Source organism: Salvelinus sp. IW2-2015, linkage group LG1 (genome assembly GCF_002910315.2).
Source record: "Salvelinus sp. IW2-2015 linkage group LG1, ASM291031v2, whole genome shotgun sequence".
NCBI classification, from domain to species: domain Eukaryota; kingdom Metazoa; phylum Chordata; class Actinopteri; order Salmoniformes; family Salmonidae; genus Salvelinus; species Salvelinus sp. IW2-2015.
Genome location: NC_036838.1, coordinates 48,365,177 through 48,380,468, shown reverse-complemented (window position 1 = coordinate 48,380,468; position 15,292 = coordinate 48,365,177). Strand labels below are relative to the sequence as shown.

Genomic DNA, 15,292 nt, shown 5'->3' with positions numbered 1-15,292 from the left:
CCACAGTGGCTGTTGGGTTCTCTTCACATAATGTTAACTAAAGGGATTATATTCCACAATAACACAGAATATGAATATTACCAGTGTCATGACGTTGCCCTGTTGGTGTGGTTTATGACCCCCATAAATACCATTCCCCCTTTTCTCTCTCTACTCTACAGAATGGACTCTTGGAAAGCCCTTTGTTAACGTAAAGTGAGTATGTTAATATCAAAAGGTTGGGAACAGAACAATATTTCGGTAATCCAACCAGTTGAAAGTATCCGTTGGTACTTAAAGAATATGATGTCAGATCAGTTGTTGTCTGAGACATTATTACTGATGATTGGACGACATTAACTGTATCTTGGAAAGTCTACACATTCTAGTCTACACATCAGATTCACATGGAATTGTTGTGCAATTTAAATGTTTAAAAATGAAACTATTTGTGAAAAGATAAAATGTAATTTTAGTTATTAAAATTAGAATTATTTTCATAAGTAAAATATGCTCAATCAGTGGCCACGCCCACGTGAATAGGCATTGGTTGGAAATGATGAACCAACAGCTTTTCTACATTTCTATAAGAGCCCCCGTGACCCAATTCACAGCGAACTAAGCCAACCTCAGCGTGAGCTCTGGTTGCAAATGGTTGAATAACTACAACCTAACGAAATGAACATTGTGTCCCCGATGACGTGAGGACTGATGGCCATACGTTTAAAAGAGCAAATTTCAACGTGAGGGTGACGATCGCCATGCTGGAAAGATGAATTTCGCCTATACCAGCCAGAATACAGCATGAGCTTATAGTATGGCAAATTGGTGTGAACTTTGAACTCTTATTCACTAAAGAAGTGATACATCCTAGACGTCGAGTTATCAGCAGCAGCTGTAAACATGCGTGGCCTAGCAAAGGACCAACAATCTCTTCAGAATGACAGGGTACTACAGCGCAACCCAGCCTTCCATCTTCGACCAACCTATCGAAGCGCAGCTCAGAGTAAATATATTTCTTGCATTTTCCTTTTCCGAATGGGCGGTTATTTAGAATGCATAAGATTCTGTATTTACGATAGCATAGCTTCATAAGGTCTGATAGAGACCCAATCCTTTTGTTCCTCAGTCTTCCCGCGCTTTCATTCTAACCCAATCCCCTTTCTTTGTGTAACCAGCCGTCATATCGGTTTCGTCCTCTAGGGATGTTTTCTTTTATGACATAATTAGTAATCAATGTATGATCCATCCTGTGTATATATAATTCTGTGTGATTATTTAGGTATTTAGTAAATAAATAATTAAACCAAATTTTGTATTGCTGATTCAACTAGTTAGCCAGGGTTTGTGAAGATAACCAAGAGTTTTACGACGTTCAGATGAGACTGAATAAGGTGACGATTAATAATTGACTGCTATTGATATAAAAGATTACCAGGTCTTTAAGAGTTTATTCGGAAGACAACGGCTCTATAAACATTATTCCGTGGTGCCCCGACTTCCTAGTTAATTACATTTACATGACAGGTAATATTAATTACAGAGAATTGATTTTGTAAAATAGCATGTCATATAATTTAATCCATAGTAAAGACACGACACCAGCATTCAGAAAAAAGAACAGCCCATTTTACAAAATGCATCTGGTTTTACACAGGGATCATCTTTAGATCACCAAGTCACCCTTGTCCATAGATATACATATTACTTAAGGCGTTGGCTAATATACGAGATCTTGAGGAAAACAGAAAGATGAAATTAAGTTAGAATCCTTTGCCTGACTGGGTAATTAGATTGGGTTACGGAGCAGMAAATCCAGCAAATCCACTTAACGGTCAGCAAATTTGTATTTTTCGACAGTTCTGGTGTCTTACGCCCCTGACCGCTGCTCCTACCTCCACTCCTTCAGTGTGATTGTTGTAATTGTGGTAGTGGTAGGAAAAGCTATAGCTAAATATACATATTAAGCTATTAGCAAGAAATGTTCTTTCTTTCCAGGAATAACCTTGGTTGGAAAACTCATCAGCTCAGTCACTGTGGCAGATAGGGATATGGATTGGGAAGTACCCCTAACATACAGGGAATAGCGGGGGGTCTGAAAACAGGGGTTATTATTATGATCCTCTGTCAGACAGGAGAGGACATGAGGTCGTCTAGGCCAGGCTCTGAGAACAAACACAAGCACYTCAGAGCTTTGGACAATGAGATCACCACGATCTGCATAGAGGAAGGAAACAAGTCAATTTCACAGCCAATCCACAGATACTACTAGCCGCCACCCATGACCACATGGTTCAATACAGAACTTTATGCCATAGGAAACCAACAAGAGGAATATGCCTTGGCAAAACTGATAGAACAACCTGTAACAGAGACAACCCAATCAAGACTTAGAAAAGCAGGAGTGGCAGAGGGGTGAGATGAGAAACAGGGGACCTGCAGAGACACCTCTGAGGTTAGAGACAGCTGAACACACCTCCCTGCTCTGAGACATCATGTCTACCAGCTGCACATAGCTCCCACTTCCACCCTACGCAATCACCCCACCCAGCTAGGAGCCCTGAAGCAGGGCTGGGGACAGTCACTGGGACCCCCACCAGTCTCCAGGCTGTGGGACATGGTGACAGGGAGAGACCGTCCCAGCATTGGGTCAGAGAGACACAAATGGAACCAGATACACCATCAGAACACACTCCTCGGATTACAGTGATAAAACCACATCTTCTCAATTAACACTGATCTGGAGGTGTGTCATGGGAGCCACTGAAACACCATGCTCACATTGCTCACTGATTCTCATGGTTGAGGTGAATGAATACTTTAAGTCAACTGATATAGCATGCTTGTCATGCCAGAGACTGGTGCACATGTGGTGCCACTGGCCTTCATCAGAGCAATGGAAGGCATCTCAGCATAGCACAGTACTCTGTATATGACGACATCTAGGTCCAGTAACATGAGAATGCTTAAAGCAGGTCTCAAATAAAACAATAGAGGCTGGACGTGCTGCTCTAGTTTAAAAAAAACACAAAACAGTTGGTCTGTAATCTAGTTTTCTGAGGACACCATAAAACTTAAACTTCACAAAGAAGAGAGTGAAAACTGGAAGAGAAAGAAATAAGGACATTGTCACAACGAGCGCCAGCCACCCAGACCCATTTAACCAGATCGTTATACTTAAAGTTCAAAGTGTTACTTCTTAACTGGAAAAAAMCATCTTACCAAGCCAGGAGCACAGAGATAAAATAGTACACGTGCTATTTCCAAAGTCTTTAAAGCGCTGCTATTAGTCCAGACTCAGAGAGCACACACAGATGAAAGTGGCAAAGCTTGTGTCAGACCTGTAAACATCCAGTCAATGTGTGACTCAACTATTTAAAACACAGACTCCTCCTAATTTCCTAAATCAATCTACTGGTGATGTCTCTACTATGAGTCAGAGAAATGTGATAACCAGGTTGTATGTACTTTTGCTTTCATTTGCCGAGCAGGGATTTTTTTAAATCTTCCAATTCTCAAAACCCCCAAACATAACTTTTTCTTGCCTTCATATCATCACAATGCAGTCTCATAGGGATGTGTCACAGGGCTTTTGTGTTGTGTCAAAATATGGCAAAGAATCAAGTTTAAAGTTTTATTAGGCTTATGTACTTACAAGTTCCTTCTCGACAATGCAACAACAATAATAAATAATTCAATATAAGAATAAGAAAATAAAGTAAATGGCTCAGTAGAATAGAATAAACATTTTAAATTGAGCATAATACAGGAAGGCACTATTTATAGTACAATACTCACACTTGTATCAGAGAAATGGGGGATTGAGGGGATAATGTGTAGTATTAGGGCTTCCTATCGCTACGTAATGCAAATCACTTGAAATCTGGACCCAATGAGCTACATCTTGGCACAGAAAGAATGTGTCTATACTGTACTTCATGGGAATCTCGTTGTGCAACGCCGATAGCTTGCCGACCCGGAACAACAAGTTAAAGGTGTGCTTGATCTTCGCCAGGCTGCCTTGGATTGAATCCTGTCAGTCTTTTGAGTGTGGCTATATCACTAGGCTAATGAAAAGGCACATACTATTCATTTGGTCCCTTGGTTCACTATTCACCATACCTTTACTTCTTCCTCAGAGAGGAACACTTGTGCTTAAATGAGGGCATGTCTTCCTTTGGTGACCCATTCTAACCCTGAGGCCAGCCCACAGGACAATAAAGTGCTATGACCCGTATGTGCCTTCAACAAGCGGGACACTTCCACGACAATGCATCAGTACCCTGGAAGTCCAAATACAGAAAAAGCAACATGGCAAGCTATCCCAACTTCTACCCCACATATAAACCCCCCCATACACACACAGGTCATCGGTTGTGAAATCCACAATACAGTACAGATGTTGTAAGCAAGGTGCTCCTGAACCCTTTTTGACCCTTCATCATTTAAACAGATCAGATTCCCTTGCTCTAGCACTTCTGCATGTGATGGACATGTTTACCCCGGGAGTTTCAGGTATTTTCCAGATGAGCCGTAAAGGGTCAGAATAACCAGAAATACCCAGGTCATGTGACAAGAATTAGCCAATGAGTAACAGATTTAGCAGTCTGCTTGTTGTCACATGAGAAAGAGAAAGTGTGTGAGAGAGAGAGACTATTTGCACATCATTACAACATTGTATATAGACATAATATGACATTTGAAATGTCTTTATTCTTTTGGAACTTTTGCAAGTGTAATGTTTACTGTAAATGTTTTATTGTTTATTATCTATTTCACTTGCTTTGGTAATGTAACCATATGTTTCTCATGCCAATAAAGCCAGATAAATTGAAAGAGAGAGAGAGAGAGAATCAACTAAACAGTGCATAGGATAATACAGATGGTATGTTGTTGGAAATTCAACAGGCCGATGTACACTGAGTGTAAAAAACATTACAAACATCTGCTCTTCACTGAGCAGGTGAATCCAGGTGAAAGCTATGATCCCTTATTGATGTCACTTGTTAAATCCACTTCAATCAGTGTAGATGAAGGGGAGGAGACAGGTTAAATAAGGATTTTAAGCCTTGAGACAATTGAGACATGGATTGTGTATTGTGTGCCATTCAGAGAGTGAATGGGCAAGACAAAATATTTAAGTGCCTTTGAACGTGGTATGGCAGTAGGTGCCAGGCGCACCAGTTTTTTGTCAAGAACAGCAATGCTGCAGGGTTTTTCACACTTAACAGTTTCCTGTGTGTATCAAGAATGATCCACCACCCAAAGGACATCCAGCCAATTAGACACAACTGTGGGAAGCATTGGCGTCAACATGGGCCAGCATCCCTGTGGAAYGCTTTCGACACCTTGTGGAGTCCATGCCCCGATGAATTGAGGCTGTTCTGAGGGCAAAAATGGGTGGGCAAGTTAATATTAGGAAAGTGTTATTAATGTTTTATACACTCAGTGTTTGCTGTATTACAACTCCTGAGATGTATTTTTTAGAACTAAACAAAGGAAACCTTGATTGTAACAACTGTGATTTGGAACGGTTTCCTCTGAACACTTCTTTCTCAAACGTCATCATCAACTGTTAAATATGATTTTCTGAAAAGATTCTTTGAAATACCACAAATATCAGCAAAGAAAGAAAGGGGAACTTGGTCAAACTGAAGTAGACATTATACACAAAATAGAGGAACCTAACTGAATGGCATGCTATTTTTTCACTCCTGTAAAAACGGATGCCATACTTCCCCCCCAAGTCGTTGAACAAACTAAGGCTAATTGGTGTGCTTCTTTCAAAAAGACCCCTACATGCCACATGTGCCTAYCACACTCAGAGCCTTCAACACTACTGAACAGCTGAGCCTAGTCATGACCAGTCAGCCAGACAGATGGGAAGAAGAGAAGAGCACAGGTCTGAATTGTTCCTCTCCTCTCCAACCCCAAACATGAAATTCTAACTCAGTTTGTTTTCATCCATTTAGTGTTGTCACATTCCAGCTTCTCTCCTCATTTCATGGTGATATGTAATTAAAAGTCCAGAGAGACCAGTGAAAACCACCATATGGCTAACTGGGATGCAGAGCCCAGAAGAGTTCCACACAGCTGCCCATTGTTTTGTGGAGACATGGAGACTTCTGGGAAAAGTTTAGTAATTAGGTATGACCGCAGAGTGGTGGAGATCCCTGTGGAGTAAACCCTTCTGAAGGACGGAATGTCAAGCAGTCAAGCAGGCTGTACCTCCACCAGGGCCCTCTGACAGAGAGGGGTGAACAATTAGTTTCCCTTCTACCTTACATAATCAGGGTCGGCGGTCAGAGGGTAGGAGACTCCTGCTGGCCCCGGCGAGGATAGACCCAGGACCCAGGCAGAGAGCAGAGGGGCAACTGACAACACACAAACACCTCTAGGAACAACAGGGTCTCCTGTTTAGAACTAACTGGAATGTAGAGGTTCTGCATGTTATTACCCAAGAACAGACAACACTCTTTCACATCTCTTCTCTAAAATGATATTAAAGAGGACCTCAGTCATGTGTGATTTGGCTTCCTCCACCAGAGACCCCCATTTGTTTCTGATGGGGGGGCCTTGGGYTGTTTTAGGAAAATGAAATTAGTTTATATGGGGCCGGAGAGGAAGTGAGCAGCACAGGGGCACTGAGACAGCACTAGTGGCCACGGGCAAGGGGAAATAAGGAAATAAATAACTGGCATGTCTGGAATCTGCCTCTGAAGGGGAGATGCTAGTTTGGACAGTGTGTGTTGCCACAGCGCTGAGCACATGATGGGGTCTTTGAATGGCTCTTACTGTTAGGGGTCTTTCTACCAATGTGAGGGGAGAGGGCATGTCATGTACTTTATGACTGCAATCGTCTTCGCATTTGGTAGCAATTTACTTTAAACGGCCGCGGTGTGATTCACAGAGAAAACKATGGAAATATGGGGCATGTGGAATGTCAAGATAAGTGAGAATGAAAATAAAGGAGTCTGAGATTAGTCTCACTGGTCAAAAGTCTAAATAATACAACAATGTCTCATGCCCAAAGTCAACATGCCACATGGTGGGATAACAATAAATTTTTGTTATTACCATGTCCTCTTTACTGAAATACAATCCTCAAATTTTTAAGTACAACTACATCCTCCCTATTAACAGTCATTTGATTCAACAGTAAAACAGAGAGATCAGACATACTTCAGTGACTCCTTAGTTCCATCCGAGCTGCTGCCTCCCTGAGCTGGTCCTATGTCCGTGGTCTCACTCTCGCTGTTGGTCTCAGGGGTTTTGGGGACGGAGTTCTCCTGCTCTGGGAGAGAAGTGCGGCGCCCCAGGCTCCCTGCCCCATGGTGCTCTGGAAGAGGGGTGCGGCATCCCTGGCTGCCTGTACTCCCCAGGCTCCCTGCCCCATGGTGCTCTGGAAGAGGGGTGCAGCATCCCTGGCTCCCTGTACTCCCCAGGCTCCCTGCCCCATGGTGCTCTGGAAGAGGGGTGTGGCATCCCTGGCTGCCTGTACTCCCCAGGCTCCCTGCCCCATGGTGCTCTGGAAGAGGGGTGCGGCATCCCTGCGCTCCCTGTACTCCCAGGCTCCCTGCCCCATGGTGCTCTGGAAGAGGGATGCGGCGTCCCTGGCTGCCTGTACTGACCAGGCTCCCTGCCCCATGGTGCTCTGGAAGAGGGGTGCGGCATCCCTGGCTGCCTGTACTCCCCAGGCTACCTGCCCCATGGTGCTCTGGAAGAGGGGTACGGCATCCCTGGCTGCCTGTACTCCCCGCCTCATGGTGCCTCTCTCTGCTCTCCCCGGCCCGCTTGGCCTCAGAACAGTGCTTCATAGCCTGTAGCTGAGACAGGGGCACTATGTCACCCCCCTGGGGTCGGTGCCAGATAGTCCGCCGTTCCACGGAATTGTAGTAGTAGAAGCGGCCACTCTGGGGGTCAAACAGCTCCCACCACTGGTTACCATCGGCCTGACGAATGGCGGTGCCCAAAGGAGGGTTCCAGCCGCATTCGCTGGTGGCCAGGTTCAGGTACATGTGCTCTCGAGAGCGTGGCTCCAGGATCTCCACCCAATCAGGACTGAAAACAGACACAAGAAATAGTGTTGTTAGAACTGAGAACAACGAGGAAGAGGCAAACAGATTTGAAGCCATTAATAACACAAACAATTGGTTTGGTCTGGAAATCCTACTGAAATGACCATCCCTGTTACATGCTGCTCATTCAACAAACAATCTTTAAACAACTTACACAGTCAAACACGGACTACACCTTCAGATGACCCGTATGGAGAGTATGAATGTTAGCGACCACAACACGTGTCCATCTGTGTGTGAGACAGTGCTATAGAACGCTGGTTCAGCAGTGATGTCAACCATCTGGTGGGCAGAGGRGCAGCAGGAGTAGCACTGTGTGTCTGTAGTATGCGACAGGTGGACACACTCAGTACGGCACTAAGACCACAGCCAGCAGGCCTGGAGAGCACCATCCGCYCCAGCAGCATCACACAGGGTATGGCGTAAGGAACACTAGCAGCTAACTCAGCAGAACACAGAGGTTCGGGTGGGGATTGGGAGACACTGGCCCACATACACACAGACAGGGTACAGGGGAATGTGTCATTAAGGGGGTAACCTGTCAGATTGAATCAAAATGTGTTCCTGACTTAACTGAAAGGTGATACAGCTCTACAAGCTCATTCTGATATTTGATGATGAGTGTGATGATGTTTAATCTAGTTATCTGATGCAGAGCAGCTTTAAGTGTGCCAATGAATCCACGAGGGACCACAGCCAGCCGGAGCCTGTGTCCTTCTACTGGGCTGAGTACCAGACTGGGGGCTGGTGAGGAGGGTAGGCAGAAGGCGCGGATGGTGAGGAGGGAGGCAGAAGATAGACACAGGGATTCTTTCCCTTTCCCTCCAGTTTGGGACACATGTCCAGGGTACCTGTGGTAGCGAGGGGGCGCAGGGTGTCCAGCACGGCCCACAGTGCCTAACGCATGCCYACATTTGTTCCTTGTGATCCTGCCAAGTAAGTCCCCTGCATCCCCCAGCCTCAAAATAGCCTCAGAAGAGCAGACTGCCAGCCAAGTTGACAAGACCGTCTTTGCGTTGAGCATAAAGCTCAGTGGAAACTGGAAACAATCTATGTATTGCCCTGTTCTTCAGCCACATTCAGGTGAAAATACAAGGGGACAGAGGCCCTCTACACCATCCCTGCCTGTGTGCTGTCACTGTGTGTGTCTCTACTGTCTGCTGGGAAACCACCTGGCTCCCATTCTGAACAAGCACACATTATTCACTGTCACAGAATATGGCTACAATAGGACCAACCTCTTCAAGAAAGAGACAAATACATCTGTATCTAATCTGAAAATTAGCCCTGTTTTCTTCTGAGTATCTGCAGTGAAAGTATTTAAGTGTCCACATACATCACTATGTGAGTGCGAGAGTAAGTGAGTGAATCAGAGARAGAGCGAGGGAGAAAGAGAGAAAGAGAGAGCGAGAGTGTTTAGGTCATGACGGATTGGCATGATGTGGGGGGGGTAACGTTTACAAGTCTAGCTGATCCCAAAAGAGTCCTGCAGTGAGGCGCCATGGGTATGCTCGTTTCAGTTGAGGAGGGGACGATTTTTACACTGATGGATCAGCAGTTTAAGGAGTGGAAATGAAGGTACAGTCAAAATGGAGGCCTAAGCAGTAGGGCTGTGACGATGCCAATATCGCAATATTTTTTTCATGGCAAAAATTAAAAYACAAAGCAGACCAAACTCTTTGGTCCTTTAAACTTCTTGTCAATAGGGGGGCGCTATTTTCACTTTGGAAAAAATCGTGCCCAATTTAAACGGCCTCGTACTCTATTCTAGATCATACAATATGCAATACTATTGGATAGAAAACACTCTCAAGTYTCTAAAACGGTTTGAATTATATCTGTGAGTAAAACAGAACTCATTTGGCAGCAAACTTCCAGACAGGAAGTGAAAATTCTGAAAATGGGGCTCTGTTTCAGGGCCTGCCTATTCAACCGGCTTATATTTATCGATATACATGCACTTCATATGCCTTCCACTAGATGTCAACAGGCAGTGGAAGGTGGAATGGGGTGTCTAGCTTGATCTGAGGTCGAACAAGAGCTTTTGGAGTGGCAGGTCAGGAATTTCCTTTCTCTACCAAGGCGCGCGAAGCACCTCGATATTGTCTTCTGATAAGCGTTCGGTTTACACGGCGAATATCTCCGGCTCTGATTTTATTTGATACATGTGATAATAACATCGTAAAGTATGCTTTTTCAACCGAGTTTTATCAGATTATTCAACGTTTATTGGGACTTTGAGTTTTCCGTTCTTTGCGTAGAGAGAAGATGGGAACGTTATCAAGCTTGGCTAGCATTGTGGCGCGAATTCGACAGAAGAAAAGGACATTCTAAAACCAAACAACGATTTATTCTGGACCAAGGACTCCTTGTACAAGATTCTGATGGAAGCTCAGCAAAAGTAAGAACAATTTATGATGTTATTTCATATTTCTGTGGAAAATGTTGATTCCTATTCTCTGCCGTTTTGGCGAGCGCTGTCTCGCAATAACGCAAGCTGTTTGTTATGGTAAAGTTATTTTTAAAAATCTAACACGGCGGTTGCATTAAGAACCAGTGTATCTTTCATTTGCCATACAACAAGTATTTTTCTGTAAAGTTTATGATGAGTTCTTTGGTCAGATTAGGTGAGTGTCCAAAATAGCTCAGGACATTCTGGTGAATCGATGCTACGTATTCACAATGTATAATCAGGATTTGTAGCTCTAAATATGCACATTTTCGAACAAAACATAAGTGTATTGTATAGCCTGATGTTATAAGACTGTCATCTGATGAAGTTGGTCAAGGTTAGTGATTMATTTTATCTCTATTTTGTCGGTTTTGTGCAAGCTATTTTTGCGGGGAGTAAATTGCGTTGTGTGTTTGGCTACTGTAGTGAGCTAATAGAAATATATATTGTGTTTTCGCTGTAAAACACTTTTTTTTTTAAATCGGAAATATTGGCTGGATTCACAAGATGTTTATCTTTCATTTGCTGTACATCATGTATTTTTCATAAATGTTTTATGATGAGTATTTAGGTATTTCACATTGCTCTCTGTAATTTTGGCTGCTTTGGTGATATTTTTGATGGTAGCTGCAAACTATGATTTATACCTCAAAACAAAACAAATGCATTGTATAACATGTTATAAGACTGTCATCTGATGAAGTTGTTTCTTGGTTAGTGACTAATTATATCTCTATTTGGTCGGTTTTGTGATAGCTACCTATGCGGTAGAAACATGGTGAAAATATGCGGTTGAGTCTTTGGCTATTGTGGTTAGCTAATAGAAATACATATTGTGTTTTCGCTGTAAAACATAAAAAAAATCGGAAATGATGGCTGGATTCACAAGATGTTTATCTTTCATTTGCTGTATTGGACTTGTGATTTCATGAAAATTATATTATATGATATCCCTGTCCCGTTAGGCTAGGCTATGCTAGTCAGCTTTTTTGATGAGGATGCTCCCGGATCCGGGATGGGTATCACTGAAAGTTAAAAACCTGCTGTATGTAAAATATTGTGTGCTATAAGCTTGGAAAATAAATAAAATGTGACTCTGGATGACAGCATAATGATGTTTGTTTCCAACATTAGGGCTGTTTTCCTAAATAAGTTAAATCCGCTTCATGTTTTGTTTCCTCGCCACAATACTAATGAGTATCACGATACTGGTATCGTCCTGGACCCACCAAGTAGTCAATAGTCCTATTCCACACACCCCACCCACAATTGGCCCAGCATCGTCCGGGTTAGGGGAGGGTTTGGCCGGCCGGGATTTCCTTGTCCCACAAGCGACTCCTTGTGGTGGGCCCGGGCGCCTGTAAGCTGACGCTGGTCGCCAGCTGGACGGTGTTTCCTCCRACACATTGGTGCGGCTGGCTTCCGGGTTAAGTGAGCAGTGTCAAGAAGCAGTGCGGCTGAGCAGCCACATTTATTTATTATGCAGTTTATTATTWAAAAAATTATGAATTCATTTATTAATATACATTTTTTATTTAGCCTTCCCTGGTGGTCTAGTTTTGAGTATTCGGCGTTCTCACCGCCACGGCCCAGGGTTCGATTCCCGGTCAGGGAATATACGTTTGGGGCGGCAGGTGGTTAGAGCCAGTAACCTAAAGGTTGCTAGATCGAATCCCAGAGCTGACAAGGTAACAATCTGTCTTTCTGCCCCTGAACAAGGCAGTTCACCCACTGTTCCTAGGCCGTCATTGTAAAAAATKATTTGTTCTTAACTGACTTGCCTAGTTAAATAGAGGTTAAATAAATAAAATAAATAATCCTCCCCCATCTGACGATTAGCATTGAGAGCGGGCTCCTGAATCCTCCAGTGGTTGGTGGCTGCAGTAAGAAAAGTATATATACACTTTTCTTACTGCAGCCACCATATATACACACTTTTCTTACTGCAGCCACCACCAATTTATTTATTTATTTATATATATATATTTAAATATAAAAAATATATAATTAACATATACTGTACATATTTCCTTTATTTTTATGAATTGTTTGCTGCCTATTGGTCCACCCAGGGGCTTTAGCCCCAGTAAGCTCCTGCATTAGTTTGGCCCTGGGAGCAGCATGGGGTACAATGGTTGCATAAGGGCCTTACTTCCTGGGAAATAAACAGTAGTTAGGACACAAAGTGGAACCAGTGTCTTGCTGAACCAGTGTCTCGCAGTCTGCATAACCACAGGTAAAGTTAAACACTACTCTAAATGTTTTATTACAATCTAAAATTAAAACATTAAACATGCTCGTGTGAAACCTGATTTTCTTCAGGATAACGTATTCTAAATTGAAGCAGGCATGATGTATTGGTAGAGTGCTATGGTTATACTCCTGAGAGATGCACTTAACCCGACACTGACACCAATAACCCCACTGACAGTAAAAATCAGAACGGACAATAGTGTATGTGAAGCCTAGACACAATACATCTACTATGCCAGAGGTAAGACAGTACTTAAGAGAAAATGGTAAAATATATGTTCTCATAATGCTGGTGTTCTGCTCTTAATATTCTCTAGATCTGATAACACATTCCCTCTTCTTCATGAAAGGTACACTGGCCCTTTGTCCCCCATCTGGGTCAAGGAGACGTCTGTACCACATGGTTATTCTCTAGGATGACTAAAAATAAGTCAAGTAGAAAAACACCTCTCCAAACAGAGAACAAGTGGCAGAGCAGAGCGCTGCACCGAAACCAGAAGACCAACATATACACGCCGACTCTGTGTCAGAGGTCTCATTCTGAATAATAACTTTATCTATCACCCACAATTGACAGTTTGGTCCCAAAATAACTTGGATATGTTAAATGGCATTTTCCCAGAAGGCAGAACAGCTGCATTCTGCTCATGGTATCTCCTACATTGTTTTAAAACAACCCAAAGTGTTAATGGCAATTTTCCCAGCAGTGCAAAACATAGGAGTTGACATTTCATTGTCTAAAAATAGGACAACACACTGTCATTGTTTAGTTTTGGCTGTCAATCGAACTCAAATTCCAGTCCAGCTTAAATTGATTCGAAGAAACAGTTTTCTTCCAAGTACCTCAGTCACAGTGAACTGAGCAGACAGGAGCCTATACACAATGGGTTCTGTACAAGTTGACATAAAAGGCAAATAAGTCTGCTAACGGCTGAAGTGGAACTTATCGTTCCAATACTAGTGTGGCATGTCTGATTCACTGATAGTGCTCAAGTCAACAGAAATCGAAACCAATGGGGCATAACTAGGGCTGGCACAATTATCGTACAAGCGTGTAACCGACGGTTATGGATGAAGACAGTTATGAAAATTAAATAACCGTCATAACCGTTAAAAAAAAATATATATATACAGTGGGGAGAACAAGTATTTGATACACTGCCGATTTTGCAGGTTTTCCTACTTACAAAGCATGTAGAGGTCTGTAATTTTTATCATAGGGGCTGATCCCTCACCTTCCTCATGATCATTGATGCCCCACGAGGTGAGATCTTGCATGGAGCCCCAGACCGAGGGTGATTGACCGTCATCTTGAACTTCTTCCATTTTCTAATAATTGCGCCAACAGTTGTTGCCTTCTCACCAAGCTGCTTGCCTATTGTCCTGTAGCCCATCCCAGCCTTGTGCAGGTCTACAATTTTAGCCCTGATGTCCTTACACAGCTCTCTGGTTTTGGCCATTGTGGAGAGGTTGGAGTCTGTTTGATTGAGTGTGTGGACAGGTGTCTTTTATACAGGTAAGGAGTTCAAACAGGTGCAGTTAATACAGGTAATGAGTGGAGAACAGGATGGCTTCTTAAAGAAAAAGGTCTGTGAGAGCCGGAATTCTTACTGGTTGGTAGGTGATCAAATACTTATGTCATGTAATAAAATGCAAATTAATTCCTTAAAAATCATACAATGTGATTTTCTGGATTTTTGTTTTTTGTTTCCTATTTTTTGTAGGAAAACCTGCAAAATCGGCAGTGTATCAAATACTTGTTCTCCCCACTGTACTTATTATTACTATTCATGTTTTTGTGGAATGAACAACTGACTGAAGACGGAATGGCCGGGCATTTGTGTGGTTGAGCCCGTTTCTGGTGTAATTTAATTTAATTTATTTAACTAGGCAAGTCAGTTAAGAACAAATTCTTATTTTACAATGACGGCCTACCCCGGCCAAACCCTAACCCGGACGACGCTGGGACAATTATACGCCACTCTATGGGACTCCCAATCACGGCCGGTTGTGATACAGCCTGGAATCGAACCAGGGTCTGTAGTGAAACCTCTAGCACTGAGATGCAGTGCCTTAAACCGCTGCRCCACTCGGTAACATGGACTCTTTAACAACCTATGGAACGTTGTTGCTCCTTGCTGAAACAAGCAAGGTGTTGTAGCCTCGGCAACACTCCCCACAATGTAGCAGCAGCACACATGGAAATAGAATGACTAGAACAGGCTTGAAACCTCTAACCCTGTCAATTTGACTGGTAAACTCAGAGGGCTTGCAGTTGCGTCACAAATCACCTAGCAGAAGTACCAGGCCCCATGTTGGAAGACCAAATTCAGTCTGTTGGAATGTCAATGTATTATTATTCAGTCTCCAATTGTCGATGTATAATTAGCTAGCTTGCTACAGAAACTTAGTGTGCAGGCTAACTCAAATGAGCTGCTAACGTAATGTCCGTTAGTTAGTTAACTTTACATACTGTATAGCTAGCTAAGTGAATTAAATATCACCAGCTTAAAAACTTTATATTTGCTAG

At 43.0% G+C, this 15,292-nt stretch overlaps 1 protein-coding gene across 2 annotated transcripts in view; it reads right to left on the bottom strand.

Moving 5' to 3' along the window:
- The window catches only part of LOC111968816 (rho GTPase-activating protein 39-like), a 53,438-nt gene that overhangs the window by 14,898 nt on the left and 23,248 nt on the right, over positions 1–15,292 (bottom strand). For both annotated transcript variants that reach the window (XM_023994706.2, XM_023994713.2), the window contains exon 2: positions 7,162–8,040. In XM_023994706.2, the coding sequence (XP_023850474.1) occupies positions 7,162–8,040 (879 nt within the window). The remainder of the gene's footprint in view (positions 1–7,161; positions 8,041–15,292) is intronic.